The 15809-nt window shown below is 46.7% G+C and overlaps 1 protein-coding gene across 1 annotated transcript in view; it reads right to left on the bottom strand.

The window, feature by feature from the left end:
• LOC311231736 (cubilin) overlaps positions 1–15809 on the bottom strand; it is a gene marked incomplete at both ends in the record, with an annotated part of 148654 nt that overhangs the window by 98371 nt on the left and 34474 nt on the right. Inside the window, 2 exons of the mRNA XM_084318359.1 lie at positions 1599–1696; positions 3090–3230. Of these exons, the coding sequence (XP_084174485.1) occupies positions 1599–1696; positions 3090–3230 (239 nt within the window). The remainder of the gene's footprint in view (positions 1–1598; positions 1697–3089; positions 3231–15809) is intronic.

The raw sequence follows: 15809 nt of genomic DNA, 5'->3' as shown, positions 1-15809 counted from the left end.
TGAAACAAACAAACAAACAAACAAACAAACAAACAAACAAACAAACAAACTGTAATTGGGTATCTGGAACACAGAAATGTGCCTGAAAAGTTGCTGTTTCACTGCGGTTGTTTACAAAGGCAGGGCCGGCAGTTTTGTTTACAAACATTCAAAGAAGGCTTACATTTTGTTCACGGTGTCTCAGAATGATTTCGCTTTGACTTATGATAACATAAGATACAATAATTCTAAGCATTACATGTATAGTAAATATGTTTGTACACTAACTGCAGCTTATGCAAATGTTACAAATCCCCTCCCCCGAAACTGCATAGTGAGTGACCCTTTAAATTCATTTCCAAATCTTAACTAAATTGACTAATCAGTGATACGAGTGGCCGTTATGATCACACTCAGATGCTGTGGTGTTGTATTTACTTGGGGAATGCTAATAAGGCCCACATTCAGAGTCTGCTTATTGTGTCAAATGAATCCGTTTGAATTGAAAATACAATACTCTTGTTTACCTCACAGTGGTCTCATAGGGAGTCATTGAGTTGTGGTCGATGATGTAATATGTCTTTTACACTAATCTCTTGCCTTTTCGGCACAAAAAGACAATTGAGCTCATTTAAAATAGCAGCTAGTCTACTGACTGAATAACAAGGTTTTTACAGTAATGGACAGGTGCAGATGGGAAGGATGGTTTTAATGTCCGTTGTACACAAAGAAAATAAAATTACTAAAAGAAAGACAGCAGCTCTCACAAATAGACTGCAACCTTCGATGTTCTGAATTATGCAGTTTTAAAATGTATATATAGTCTATTGGAAAATCATTTGCACTGTAAACGGTACAACAGCTTTAACCTTAAGGTAAGTATACTGTCTATACAGATACTGTAATGCTGATATGTCTATGCCTGGCTTCTCTCTCTCTCTCTCTCTCTCTCTCTCTCTCTCTCTCTCTCTCTCTCTCTCTCTCTCTCTCTCTCTCTCTCTCTCTCTCTCTCTCTCTCTCTCTCTCTCTCTCTCGTTAATGGAGTTCAGGTGTGCTGCTGTCAGCGGAGCAGCTGATTGACGTCTGTGGGCCGATTACGTCATCTATATAACCCGCCTCAGATGTTATGATGCTGCTAAATTGTAACTTTGTGTTTTCCCAGTCAGTCGTGTTTATTGTGCTCTTGTGAATTAATCTAGTCCATTGATCTATGACTGTGCCTAACCCTTTGTTGTCCTCCTTTCCCCGCAATCCGATACCTGGCTCTTCACCCTGATCTCGTGCTTGGATAACGTGCTCTGACTTCCGCCTGCCTGACTATTCTTCTTGCCTATTCCCGGAACGTATGAGGACCTGAACCCGTGTATAACCCCTTGCCTGTTGGACTGCCTTGCCCCTGCCTACTCCCTCTTATTACCTGAGTACGTGTGTGTGTACATGTATGTGTATGTGTGTGTGTATATGTGTATGTGTGTGTGTGTGTGTGTGTGTGTGTGTGTGTGTGTGTGTGTATGTGTGTGTGTGTGTGTGTGCGTGTGTGTGTGTGTGTGTGTGTGTGTGTGTGTGTGTGTGTGTGTGTGTGTGTGTGTGTGTGTGTGTGTGTGTGTGTGTGTGTGTACCTGGTACAGTGCTCCGTCCTGGTAGTTCTGGTGTGGGAATCCGGGGGTCAGCAGATCCCCGCGGTCACCTTGGACATGGCCACCAGCTCCGGCTATTTCTGGCAACAAGGAGGATGGAGGACACCTCAGCTCCACAGGCACCTCAAGGATACCCACAATCCCCCGCCCACCCAACATCTCACCCAGCGTGCGTCATAATGACACCTGCTTTCTAGGTCAATCACATGAGAAAGACTTCCCTCAGAGCAATAAGCTACCACGTAACCCTTTCACTACCACACGACAGAAGGTTAACCCTTTCACTACCACACTACAGAAGGTTAACCCTTTCACTATCACACTACAGACGGTGGTACAATTCGGCAGGCCTACCATTCTGTCCCCCGTGCTGCGCTGGGCAACAGTGATCACCATCTTATCCACCTGAACCCTCGCTACAGGCAGAGATTAAAACTCTCAGAACCTGTAGTGCGGAGCTTCAGAGTGTGGTCCAGTGAGGCGTGCGAGTGTCTCCGCGCCTGGCTGGAGAGGGCAGGCTGTGACCAGGACGCTGTTGAGTGGGCGGGGCCTGAGGCTGGGAACAACCTGGATGAATATACAGATACTGTGACGTCTTCCATCAGCCTCGGCGAGGAGGTGTGTGTTCCCCTCCGCTCTAGGATGATCTTCAACAACAACAAGCCCTGGTTTTCAGCCCAACTCACGCGGCTGAGGTCGGAGAAGGACATTTGAAGTGGAGCTAAACATCATGGCCCTGCTTAAAAAGGCCCAGGGGAGGATGTTCTTCCTCCGGCAGTTGAAGAAATTCCAACTGCCGAGGACCACGATGGCCCAATTTTACACGGCCATCATTGAGTCCATCCTCACCCACTCCATCATCTCCTGGTTCCCCGCTGCAGCGGCAAAAGATCTCGCCAAGCTGCAGCGGGTGATTCGCTCCGCGGAGAGGGCTGTCCCCTCGGCTGTCCCCTGCCCTCCCTCAGGTCCCTGCACGACTCCAGGGCGCTGAAGAGGGCAAGAAAGATCATGGCCGACGGTCGCCGACCCCTCCCACCCCGGACACAGCCTCTTCACCCTGCTCCCCTCTGGGAGAAGGCTGCGGATCCCAAAGGCTGTGAAAGCTTGTCATAGACTAAGTTTCTTCCCCTCAGCCGCCAGGCTGATCAATGCCTCAGGACCCCCCCCCCCCCCCCCCCCCCCCCCTCCACCCCCAAGTGACACTGGCACAATAACAATGACACTGGCAAGAATTCTGCACTGGGACTGACCTGGAACTCTGCACTGCACTTTACACTTTTTATATATATATATATATTTATTCAAATGATTAACCCTGCACTGCACTGTCTTTGTCCTGTGTCTGTTGTTGTTATGTGAAAAGAAAATGTATGGAAAAATGCTCTGTAACGCTGAGACAATTACCAATGTGGTTACACATATGGCTTAATAAAGGAATCTGAATCTGAATCTGAACATTTTCCAGTCTCTTACCCGCCGCGCTCTCTGGAGCCACCGCCTTGTAGTGAGCCTTGAAGCCCTGGTCCGTTGTGGCGTCGTTGGTGTCGAAGTAGACAATCAAGCGGTTATCCAGAGACACCACGGACTTGGGTTTGGTGTAGCCACAGTACCGACCTAAACACAAGCAGGGGGGGTTGGCCCGATGTTACCTTTTAAAACGTGATTGGTTACTGATTACTGATTTCCGATATTAGAATAGAAATTGGAATCTGTAAATGTAATTGACCGGAACGAACAAACTATAACATTAGCTGGTTACATTTGGTCACTTTTGAATATCACTTTGCACAGAGTGTGTGTTGCCTCTGTCAGATTCCATGTGCTCCATATGGTTCATACAGTATGTAATTAGATATTATATAGTGTGTAAGACCAGATACATTAGAATCTCTCATAAAGTATGTCGGCCACATGGGTATCTGGTCCCTTCCATGCTCTACACAACTACCAGCATGTCCTGTATAATAATAATAATAATAATAATAATAATAATAATAATAATAATAATAATAATAATAATAATAATAATAATAATAATAATAATAATATATATTAATATTATTAATAATAATAATAATAATAATAATAATAATAATAATAATAATAATAATAATAATAATAATAATAATAATAATAATAATAATAAATAATAATAAACATTATTTATAGAGCACTTTTCATGCAGCCCAGAGTGCTTTGACAAAACAAAAAATAAAATGTACAAATACAAATTAATAATACAATTATAAAATGCAGGACTCAGTAGACAAATTGCATATCACAAGCAATAAAATAAATAGAAAGAAGATTTTTTTTATAAAATGATTTACTAAATACAGTTAAAAGCCAAGTTAAAGAGATGTGTTTTCAAATGCTGTTTACATGGAATTTTCCTCTCCTGGACAAGAGAACTAAAACATTTCAGTATGTTACAGACAGTGATGGTTATTGGTTTTGAATGTTTCATTAATTATTCAGGTTGAGATTTTTTTTTTTTTTTTTTAAATCTTCTATATTTATAAATGCTTCCGACAGCTTATGGCACATTCCATGACAACTACTAGCTGACAGTATTCATAATTCTGGCTGTGGTATTATACAGTATATATTGAATTCTGGTTAATGTAATGGAACCATTTATAAATCCAGATTCATCAACTTGCTGTATATTATGCTGAAAATGAATGGGTGAAGCATTCTTTGCACCAAGACCTGACATGGCAAGTGAAGCAGGGTAGAAGCCCCCCACAGTTGTAATATAGTGTAGATAGACATGCATTATACTTACAATGTACAGTATTATAGACTTTCATTCAAGTGGGACCAGACACTTGACTGTGAAGATGAATAAACGTATACATGTGTAACCCTCATTTACTTAATGCATCTAAATGTAGTTCTTCTAGGTGGATACATGATAAGAAGAGATCAAATGATCATCATTACATTTATATAGCGCTTTTCTAGACACTCAAATCTCTCCCCACAATGTAGGGCGGAAATGGCCTCCTTCACCACCACTGGTAGCACCCAACCTTGGGCTACGCAGGCTCAATGACTGCCAGGCACACATCACACTACACAATGGCTGAACGGCTCAGGAGACAGGGATTGATATCAGCCAGTTAAGGTGGCCTTGATGTCAGAGACCTGATTGGGAATTTGGCCAGGAATGTCAGGGAACCCCCTGCTCTTTGCGATAGACGCCCTGGGTTCTTTAACGACCAAATTCAGTCAGGACCTCGGTTTAGCGTCTCATCCGAAGGATGGCACTCGCAGCTGTACGGTGTCCCTATCACCATAACAACAGGAGCATTGTGGGTGGCTACGTGGCGTAGTGGGCAAGGTGCTCGCCACGAATGCGGAGACGCTGGGCTCGCCTGTTCGAGCCCAGTGCTCCACATTGCTTTCAGTTTAGCTGGTCGTTCATACTAATACACATTGGCCGTATTAGGGGGTGGGAAACTGATGGGTGGGGATCGGGCGTTGTGGACAGCGACTCCTACAGGTCGGTTGGTGCGCCTGCGCAGTAGAATCAGGAAGTGTCGGGGGCAGCGTGAGCCTCCCACGCGTTACTCCTCGCCACTGAGAGATCGAGCTGCGCAGGTGAAAAGATGCGACTGCTGTTACCTCAAGTACCGGAGGGGACTTGTGCTATGTATGACTTAGTCCACATTGCAGCCGGCTTGTGGGAGGCAAGAAACAGTGTTCGTGACAGGGGAGGGTTGAATTGGATGATACGAAATTGGGATGGGAGAAAATATAGAAAATGGGAGAAAAAGTGGATAAAAAAAAAAAAAACAACAGGAGCATTGTTACTGACAAGTCCAGAGGACAGAGTGCCCCCTGCTGGACAACAACACCACTTTCCGACAACGGCCTTGACCGGGGCTCGAACCGGTGATGTTCATCAAAGCCATTAGGAAGTACGTCCACAGCTCAGTGGCCTGGTCTGAACTGGTGTCAAGTGAGCAGAGGGAGGACTGGGCTGCTGCTGTGTGGCTGAGTGGAGCCTGTGGATGGGTGGGTCGATGTGGGCATGACATCAAAGCTCAAGCCTCTTTGCCTGTGGATAGCACTGCTGGCCTGAGGGAGCTGGAGTATTTATGGGGGTGTAAGCGTGTGTGTTTGTTTGTTTGTGTGTGTGTGGGGGGGTGCGCATGCCTGCGTGTGTGTGTGCATCTGTATGTCTGTGTGTGTTTTTGAGTGTGCACAATTTGTATGTGCATATTTATGTCTGCCTGTGTGTGTGTGTGTGTGTGTGTGTGTGTGTGTGTGTGTGTGTGTACGCATTTGTGTGTGCATGCGCGCACGTGTGTGTGTGTGTGTGTGCGCATCTGTATGTCTGTGTATAAGTGTGTGTCTTTGTTTGTGTGCATGTGTACGGCTGTGTGTGTGCAATTTGTACGTGCATATATTTATGCCTGTGCATGTGTGTGTGTACACAACATGTGCATGTGTGTATGTTTAAATGTACATAAGGGTGTGTGTGAGAGGAGACATTTGGCCTGACATTCACACCCCCCCATGCTCGTGTATTTGCCACAGGCAGAAAGAGGAGGAAGGATCCATTTCTCGTATGCACTCTTCCCTTCACCCAGTGGAGACGATCTCATTTAAAAACAGGTGCCATAGAATGTGTGATAATTCTGTCATGGAACCCAGTGTGGTGCTAGAATGAATGATATGATGAGGATGGGATGTTCAGCACACGGAGACACCAAGCTTACATCTCTTGACAGTGTAATTTGTCTAACACTGTAGACAACACTGTAACACTGACCCATCCTGGTCTTGGTTGAAGTTTTGATGGAAAAGGCGAAGGCATCATTTGAATATTCTATATTAATATTATTCTTTCTCAAATACATTGTCTCGCTCATTCATACTCATATATATATTTTCACCGTCCACACAGAAAAACAAGAATACTAGAATAATAGCTCTACATTGCTACAGCCATCACCGATATACATAGCCGCCTGGCCCTAAGAGCACCGGGAGCGGCTGCTCTCCCACTATTGAACTTGGGGGAGCAAGGTTATGATCTTGCTCCACCACTTTTTGATCATATGAAAAATATGATATACCCCCCCCCCAATATATAAATCTAACCATACGTAATTTCAATCAAATTAATAATACGCAATGACACTTAATAACAAGTTTTTAAGTTTCCAAAGATTGCGAACCCCCCCCCCTGCCCCATTATGGTTTGATCCAGTACCTCCCATCTCCAGCGCGTAGACCTTCAGCACACAGCGCTGCAGTCTGGCTGCACGGCTGCAGCGGGTAGGCTGAGTGTAAATCAAAGCCCACAGATTGTGTCATAATATTGGTGGCAGGCAGGCAGGCAGGCAGGCTTTTCCAGTAAGTTGTTCAAATAAAAGGATTATGTTAGACATAAGTTACTATTGAGTGGTAGTAGAACTTCTACGGTTCTACCACGCAATACAATAAAAGTGTTTCACGGTCCCGAATTGCGATCTGGTCATACGGTTTCCTCGAATAAATAATAACGTTTCCCTCTCTGGTTGGCGTTAGCTTTAGTGCTAGCCGCTAGCTAACGTTATCTAGATATGTGGTGTGAGGCACTGTGAGCTGGATGACGTTGACTTCATTTGCAAACGTTAACGCTATCTATATGGCAGACGAGCAGGGCCGTATTAACGACGGCCGCGGCCCGTGGGCCTATAGTGACGAGGGGCCTAAATTATTTTTTTTTTTACTTTTTTTTTTTTTTTTTTTTTTTTTAGATCGATGTCATGATTGTGCACTGCAGACTCAGGGAGGAGGCAGAGAAGGAGAGAAAGAGACACAAGATTTACAGGTAATGGAAATATATCTTTTTTCTCTTTCTTATTAAAAACTTGGCCTATTTGAAAGGAGATTGATTTAATAAAAATGAATGAGCGAAAAATCAATATACAGTGTATATACAGTATATATATATATATTAATATATTATTATTATTATAGTAATTGGCTATCATACTGCAATATAAACTGAGTTTTATAGTGAAAAGAGCAGCTTTATTGGTCAAGATTGAAGGCTCTATATTGCAGGAAATTGCACGTACAGGTTCATTAAATAAAAAAAAAAATCTGCCAAACCTTGCCTGTCAAAAAAAAGAAAAAAAAAAAAAAAAAAAGAATGTGCACCCCCACTTTCAACTATAACTAGGCGGCCATGCCGATATAGAGTGTGTGGTCAGTAGAAGAAGTCTTCTTGCCACAGGAACACACACACGCACTGATGACATGTCTCTCTGCACCTTTCCCATCCCGTCGTCCTTCCCCCCAAGGGCAGCCGGGAGCAGACATGGGCTGCAGCGTGGGCCGCGCCCGGGGACCAATTCAAGTGCTCCTGTCCGTCTTCGTCAGGGATGCGACAGCGTTGGTGATCTGTTCCGCATGTCTTTCCATTGGGTTTATCTTATTATCTTATCTTGCGAGCACGGGGAGAACATGCAAACTCCACACAGAAAGGCCTAGGTAGACCTGGTCCCCAAGCGGGAATCGAACCCAGGACCTTCTAGCTGTGAGGTGACAGTGTTAACCACTACACCACCGTGCCGCCCTCATGGGTCTCCAAGTCCCTCCACTCTGCTGTAAACCAAAAATCTGGTATCCTGTTCTCACTTTATCCAATCAGGAGAGAACTCCATGGAGCAAAAACAATAAAGAAATATCAAGATATAACTGTTGTCATATATGACGGGGCGTGACAAGGTGATTTCTCCCTAGATATCAACACGCACTTCAAAAAAAGGTTTTATATGCGACCATTGTACTTACTAAAGCCCTGAATTATGAGTCCATCATGGGGTAATGATGTAGTTGAGAAAAGTATACTCATGGCCTTAACACTCGGACTGCCAGGGCGGTCAACAGGACCGCTTGCATATTGTATAAAAGCTGTGATGTTCCCAATCCTTGACTTTTCCTAAATATGTGTTATTTACACTCAACAGTACTGAGCACCGCTATATATAAAGAGAGAAGCCTGTCTGTCTGTCTCTGTCTCTGTGTGTCTCTGTCTCTGTGTGTCTGTGTGTCTGTGTGTCTGTGTGTGTGTCTCTCTCTCTCTCTCTCTCTCTCTCTCTCTCTCTCTCTCTCTCTCTCTCTCTCTCTCTCTCTCTCTCTCTCTCTCTCTCTCTCTCTCTCTCTCTTGATATCATTCATGCATGTATCTCCCTCCACTCGCTCTCCCACAACCCTGCCCCTCTTGTGTGTGTGTGTGTGTGTGTGTGTGTGTGTGTGTGTGTCTTTCTCTGCATTCCCTCGTCCTCTCCTCATATCATGTGTGATCTGTATCTGGCCACTGGCCGGTGCAAGCTATATAATGAACTACTTTGAGAACTAATCGTTCTCCTGACACTAATGGAGAAGGGGTCTGCTGCTAGGGCACACAACTTAAAAACTTGTATATGTAACGGTTGTGACATTGTCACCTTTTTTTTATCCACTTTTTCTCCTTATTTTCTATTTTTCTCCCATCCCAATTTCGTATAGCCAATTCTCCCCTTCAATTCTCCCCTCCCCTGTCTTGAACATTGCTAGACTATGCCTTGCATCACGTGTCCCCTCCGGTACACGAGGAGGCAGCCTGTCGCATCTTTTCACCAGACAGCGCGGACTCTCGTGGCGAGGAGTAACGCGTGGGAGGCTCACGCTGCCCCCGATACTTCCTGTCTCTGCTGTACAGGCGTCACCCAACGACTTTCCACCCGCTACCTCTGCCAATTGAGATAGTATGACGACTGGCCCAAGCCGCAGACAATGCTGACTCGGGGAGTTGAGACCGGAGCCTCTTGCATTGGTGACGAGCGCAATCTCCGCTACGCCACCCAGCCGCCTACGTGACATTGTCACCTTAAACTTCAATGCCCGATGGAGTTTTGAACCCGTGGTCTCCCACACCGCGGGCAACAGCACAGACCGCTATACCAAGAAGTGAACTCACTGCTTTGCAACGTGTCTATGTGTCTTTTAAGGGTGAAAGTGAGTTTAACCCATAGCACCGCAAGACTCTGGCAGGAGCACTCATTCAAGGGTACTACGACTATGCTTGCACCTCATGGTACCAAAGCACCTCAAAGGCGCTAAAAACAAGATTACAAACATCACAAAACAAACTGGTCAGACTACTACTTGACCTTACTCCTAGAACCCACCTCACTCCTGCCCACTTTCACTACTGTACCTAGGATGGCTTAGAGTACACGACAGAGTACAGCAACTTGCAATGGGCCTAGTCTACAAGATACACTACACCACACAGGTACCCATGTACATGTCGAAATACTTCCCAAAGGTCAGTGAATACCACGCCCACAACACCAGAGGGAGTTCCACAAATCATGTGCAACCCAGATTCGGCTCAAACAAGGGACTAAACACATTTAGCAATTATGCCACAACAATGTGGAACGCCCTACCCACAGCTGTAAAAAGATGTGAATCCCTACCCACATTCAAAACTGCTCTCAAAGAGCACCTACGGGAGGCTGCAATTCGAAACTGGCCCAAATAGGTCCAACCCCCCCTCCCCACCGTATGTATATATTTTCTCCCCACCGTATGTATATTTTTTCTCCCACCCACCCACCCCCTCCAAATGTACAGTCTCCTCCCCATCATATGTATATAATCTCTGTTAGGATCTATGGGTAACAGTACTGTATATTTGCATATCGTATATGTCACAAATGTAACAGTACTATATACCTGTATGTCATGTATGCCATAAATGTCATGATGTCATGATGTCATGTATGTTGTGTATGTCATAAATGTCACTATGAATTGAAAATGGGGGACCCTGATGTGTGAGGGCTGTGGGTGTGTGTGTGGGTCATGAGCAGATAATAGGGATTCTTAAAGTTATACGTAAAACGGATAACCACTAACTGCTTACGCAGACGTTTTAGGAGAAGGGGAAAAATAAACAACACAAAACAACCTTTACAGGTGGAAGCCTCAAAGTGAGTATTCAAGAAAATAAGTAATGTCCAAAAAAACAGGACGACACTCATTAAAGAGGTATTGTAGAGAAAATAAATAAGCCACAAAGGCAACTCCTAAAAACAGAGTTTATATTGCAAACATAAAACAATAAACCTCCACCAAGGGAGTTTATGTGCAAAGGGCAGTTCCAAAAGAACAAAAGAAAACACTACCATAAAGGACTCAGCCTTTATAAAATAAAGTGTAAACTAAGCCAGTAGACGAAAACGAGTATAGCGACAAAAGAAGGCTAAATGCTGAATAGGGCAGCACTACACTTAAATATAAGAAGCCTGACCAAAAGTATAGCCAGCACAAGGAAAATGAAAAAGCAGTTGACACTGCAATCTCCAAACTTAAATAGACTCCACATGGCCATAGGCACAGCTGCACTGCATCAGGTGCAATCAAGCCCACACACCTGCCGACCCATGAGGCAATTAACCACAGGGAACAGGGATTGACAGCTATCCCTCACAGAGAGGTGAAATAAAGCTAAAATAGACAGCTGTCCCTCACAGAAAGGCTCCAGATGGACCCTCTGAGACACGTCTCCGAAACTCCCGAAGAAGCTCAGGGTCCAAGATGTCCCTGGCCAGAACCCACGTGCGCTCCTCTGGCCCATAACCCTGACAGTCCACCAGGTACTGTATACCCCTACCAACCCGCCTACTGGACAGGATACGCCGTACAGTATACACAGGTTGGCCATCAACGAATCGAGGGGGAGGTGGAGGTCTCTCTGCAGGAACCAACCTGCTCCTCCGAACCGGCTTAAGGCGGGATACGTGAAATGTAGGGTGTACCCTCATCGACGAGGGTAACCGAAGACGCATCGTGACTGGGTTTATCTTGCGAACAATAGTGAAAGGGCCCACAAAACGGGGAGCGAGTTTGCGCGACTCCACCCGTAATGGAAGGTCGCGTATGGAAAGCCACACCTGTTGGCCCACACGGTAGGAAGGCGCAGGGCGACGGTGTACATCCGCCGACCGCTTGTGCCGGGCCGCAGCACACACAAGAGCCGAACGCACCCTCTTCCATGTCGCCCGAGACCGACGGATAAACGCCTCTGCAGATGGCACCCCCACGTCCCTCTCCTGTTCAGGAAACAGTGGAGGCTGATACCCAAACTGAACCTCAAATGGGGAGAGACCAGTGGATGCATTGCACAATGAATTATGTGCATATTCTGCCCATGCCAGTTGGTGACTCCAAGTGGTCGGATTGGAGGAGGCCAAGCAGCGAAGCGTACTCTCCATAGACTGGTTGGTGCGCTCTGTTTGCCCATTGCTCTCCGGGTGGAACCCTGATGACAGGCTAACCGTCGCACCCAGTATAGCACAGAATGCCTTCCAAAACCGAGCAGTAAACTGGGGTCCACGGTCCGACACCACATCCTGGCAGATGCCATGAATTCGGAAGACATGGTCAACCACCAGTTGAGCGGTCTCTTGAGCAGATGGCAGCTTGACCAGCGGAATGAAGTGAGCTGCTTTGGAGAACCTATCCACCACCACCATGATGACGCTGTGACCATCAGAAGGAGGCAGACCAGTCACAAAATCCATGGCGATGTGGCTCCACGGACGACTAGGAATGGGCAAAGGATGAAGCAGCCCTGGTGGTGACTGTTGAGAAACTTTGTTCCGTGCACAAACGGGGCAGGCTGCCACAAATTCCCGAATGTCCTTCATCATACCAGGCCACCAGAACCTTCTGGCCAAGAAGTCACGAGTTCTGTGCACTCCGGGATGTCCTGTCAGCCGAGAGGAGTGGCCCCACTTCAACACCCGAGAACGAATGCCGTTTGGTACAAATAACCGACCCGGGGGCACCCCACCCGGATCTGGTTCCAAACGTTGTGCCCTCCGCACAGCAGAGTCAATGCTCCATGTCACAGGAGCTAGGATCTGTCCTGCAGGAACAATGGGCTCAGGAGGACGGTCCTCCTCTGATCCATCATATAACCAGGAAACAGCATCCGGCTTGATATTTTTAGACCCGGGACGGTACGTCAGGAGGAAATTAAACAGAGAGAAAAACAGTGACCAGCGAGCCTGTCGCGAGTTTCTCCTCTGAGCACCCTGGATATATTCCAAATTTGTATGGTCTGTCCAGACTGTGAATGGGTGTTCAGCTCCCTCTAGCCAATGGCGCCACTCCTCCAATGCCAACTTGACCGCCAACAGCTCTCTGTCCCCAACATCATAGTTTCTTTCAGCCGGCGAGAGCCCACGTGAATAGTACGCACATGGGTGTACCTTACCGTCGGACGGTGAGCGTTGAGACAGAATAGCTCTGACTCCAAGCTCAGAAGCATCCACCTCGACGATAAATGGCAGGGATGGGGTAGGAGTAATGAGGATAGGCTCAGAACTGAACCTTCTCCTAAGCTCAATGAATGCTGCCTCAGCCTTGGGAGTCCACTGGAAATGGGAAGGTGCTGTCTTCCTGGTGAGTGCAGTGATAGGTGCTACCACTGAACTGAAATTACGAATAAAACGACGGTAGAAGTTTGCAAATCCTAGGAATCGTTGCACCTGCTTGACCGAGACGGGTGTAAGCCAGTCTGTCACTGCTGACACCTTCTTGGGGTCCATTTGAATCCTCCCCTCAGATACAATGAATCCCAGAAAGGACACAGAGCAGACATGGAAGGCACACTTCTCAGCCTTCACAAACAACCGTGCATCCAAAAGGCACCTCAAGACCTGCCTGACATGTTTGACATGGTCAGAAATGGACTTGGAGAATATCAGAATGTCATCTAAGTAGACGAAAACAAACGTTTCCCACATCTCCCTGAGCACGTCATTGATTAACGCCTGAAAAACTGAAGGGGCATTAGTAAGACCAAATGGCATCACCAGGTATTCGTAGTGACCATTATGAGTGTTGAACGCGGTCTTCCACTCATCCCCTTGGAGTATGCGCACCAGATTGTAGGCATTGTGGAGATCAAGTTTGGTAAAAATGGATGCCCCTTGGAGGCGTTCGAACGCCGAGTTCATCAGGGGAAGGGGATACCGGTTTTTTACTGTAATGCTGTTCAGACCTCTGTAGTCGATGCAGGGTCTCAGTCCTCCATCCTTTTTTCCCACAAAAAAGAATCCCGCAGGTGAAGTGGAAGGTCTAATAAAACCGGTAGCCACAGCCTCCTTGATGTAGGTGTTCATAGCTGCGCTTTCGGGGACCGACAACGAGTACAAGGAACCACGAGGGGGAATAGATCCCGGCTGCAATTCGATGGCGCAATCATAAGGTCGGTGCGGTGGCAGGATGGTGACCCTTTGTTTGCTAAACACCTCACTGAGGTCAGCATAGACAGTGGGAACTCCCTCTGGTAACGGGTGTGACTCCACGCTCATGATGTTGGTGCTCTCCATGAGGGGGTCAGCTGTACAAGTAAGCGAGGAGAAGTCCTCACACAGAGCCTCTAAACTGTCTAAACTGTCCTCCGCCAGAACCTCCTCACCGAGGGAGTCCCAATCAAACTGTGGATCCCATTCCAAACTCCCATCCTGATCGACAGATGGCTGGGAGTGCAATGGTTTAGAGAGTTGGCTCTGGAAACCAAGACCGCCCACTGCTTCAACAGGATCACAACCGCTCTCACTAAACTGATCATAACTCATGGGTGACGGAGGAATTTGGAAACAACGGTGACGGCATTGGGAGCCCCACTGCATGACGGTGTCCCTCTCCTCACCCCAATTTATCTGTGGCTTGTGTTTACTAAGCCAAGAATGACCCAGCACAATGGGATACGTTGGGGAAACCACCAAAAAGAATCGAATGCGCTCAGAATGGTTCCCATAAGCAACCCGCATAGATAAATAATTGGTTCTTTTGGTGACACTGCCTGTACCCAATGGCCGTCCATCAAGCGCTGTGACACTACAGGGCTTATGGAGGGAATGTACAGGTATTTTAGAGTCCTCAGCCCATCTAGAATCGATGAAACTGTCCACTGCCCCTGAGTCTAAAAAGGCGTCAACCTTAACAGACTGCTTATTCCAGCCTAAAACCACAGGCAAAAAGGTTCGAAAGGGGGTGATGTGATGTCTCACTAGTGTCTCTCGGCCCACTAGCGAGACTGACCGTTTCCCTTCAGTTTCGGACACTCCACCCTCGTGTGACCTTTTCTCCTGCAGTACCGGCACCAGTCCACATGAGAACCAGTCTGCCTGAAGTCACGCACAGAAGTGCTGTCCACCTGCATAGGTTCAGACGAGCTGGCCACTGAAGGTTGTGGAGGAAAGGACGAAACCTCCTCCAGCGGGACATGAAAACATTGGCCCCGCCTCTCACGCTCACGGTCTCTGATCCGGTTATCAACGCGTATGGCGGTAGTGACCAGTGTGTCAAAATTGTCTGGAGATCCCACAACCGCCAAAGCATCTTTAACCTGATTAGATAACGCGTTGGTGAACAAAGTGATGAGTGGTCCCTCAGGCCAGCCTGTAGCCCCAGCCAGTGTCCTGAAAGCGATGGAAAACTCAGCTACACTACTGGCGCCCTGGCGCATGCGCGTCAGCTTCATGGCAACCTCTTTATCGTAGAGTTCATGATCAAAAACGATCTCCATCTCATTCATGAGTCCCTGTGAGTCATTTAAAACTGGAGCCTGAGCCCATATGAGTGGAACAGCCCAATCGAGGGCAGGTCCCTCCAACAGGGATAGAATTAGGGCAACACGTGAATCCTCAGACTGAAAACGAGAAGGCTGGGCTCTGTAGACTATTTGGCATTGTGCCAGAAAACCACAGCATTTACCTGACTCCCCGCTAAAGCGCGAGGGGAGCTGAACTTTAGCCTCACGAGGAAATGGCTGGGGTACTGTGTGTTGTGCTTGAGGGACGTTAGGAGATATTTGGGAAGATATTTGTGCATTGGCTATGCTGTCAGCCAGATTACGCATGGAACCTTCCATCTTGCACAACCCTTCATACATCTCCCCATGCTGTATCACCATGAGGGCTTGTTGCTCTTGTAATTGTTTGATAGCTTCCATATGTGAAAGTAATTCTTGATGCTGTGCAGCAAGTTCACGTTCGAGACCAGTATTATCCGCTGACCCATTCATGGCTTTTTCATTCTGTGAGGGCTGTGGGTGTGTGTGTGGGTCATGAGCAGATAATAGGGATTCTTAAAGTTATACGTAAAACGGATAACCACTAA

The sequence above is a fragment of the Notolepis coatsorum genome, assembly GCF_963971535.1.
Source record: "Notolepis coatsorum genome assembly, chromosome: 7".
Lineage (NCBI taxonomy): Eukaryota > Metazoa > Chordata > Actinopteri > Aulopiformes > Paralepididae > Notolepis > Notolepis coatsorum.
This window is presented reverse-complemented; position numbering and strand designations above follow the sequence as displayed.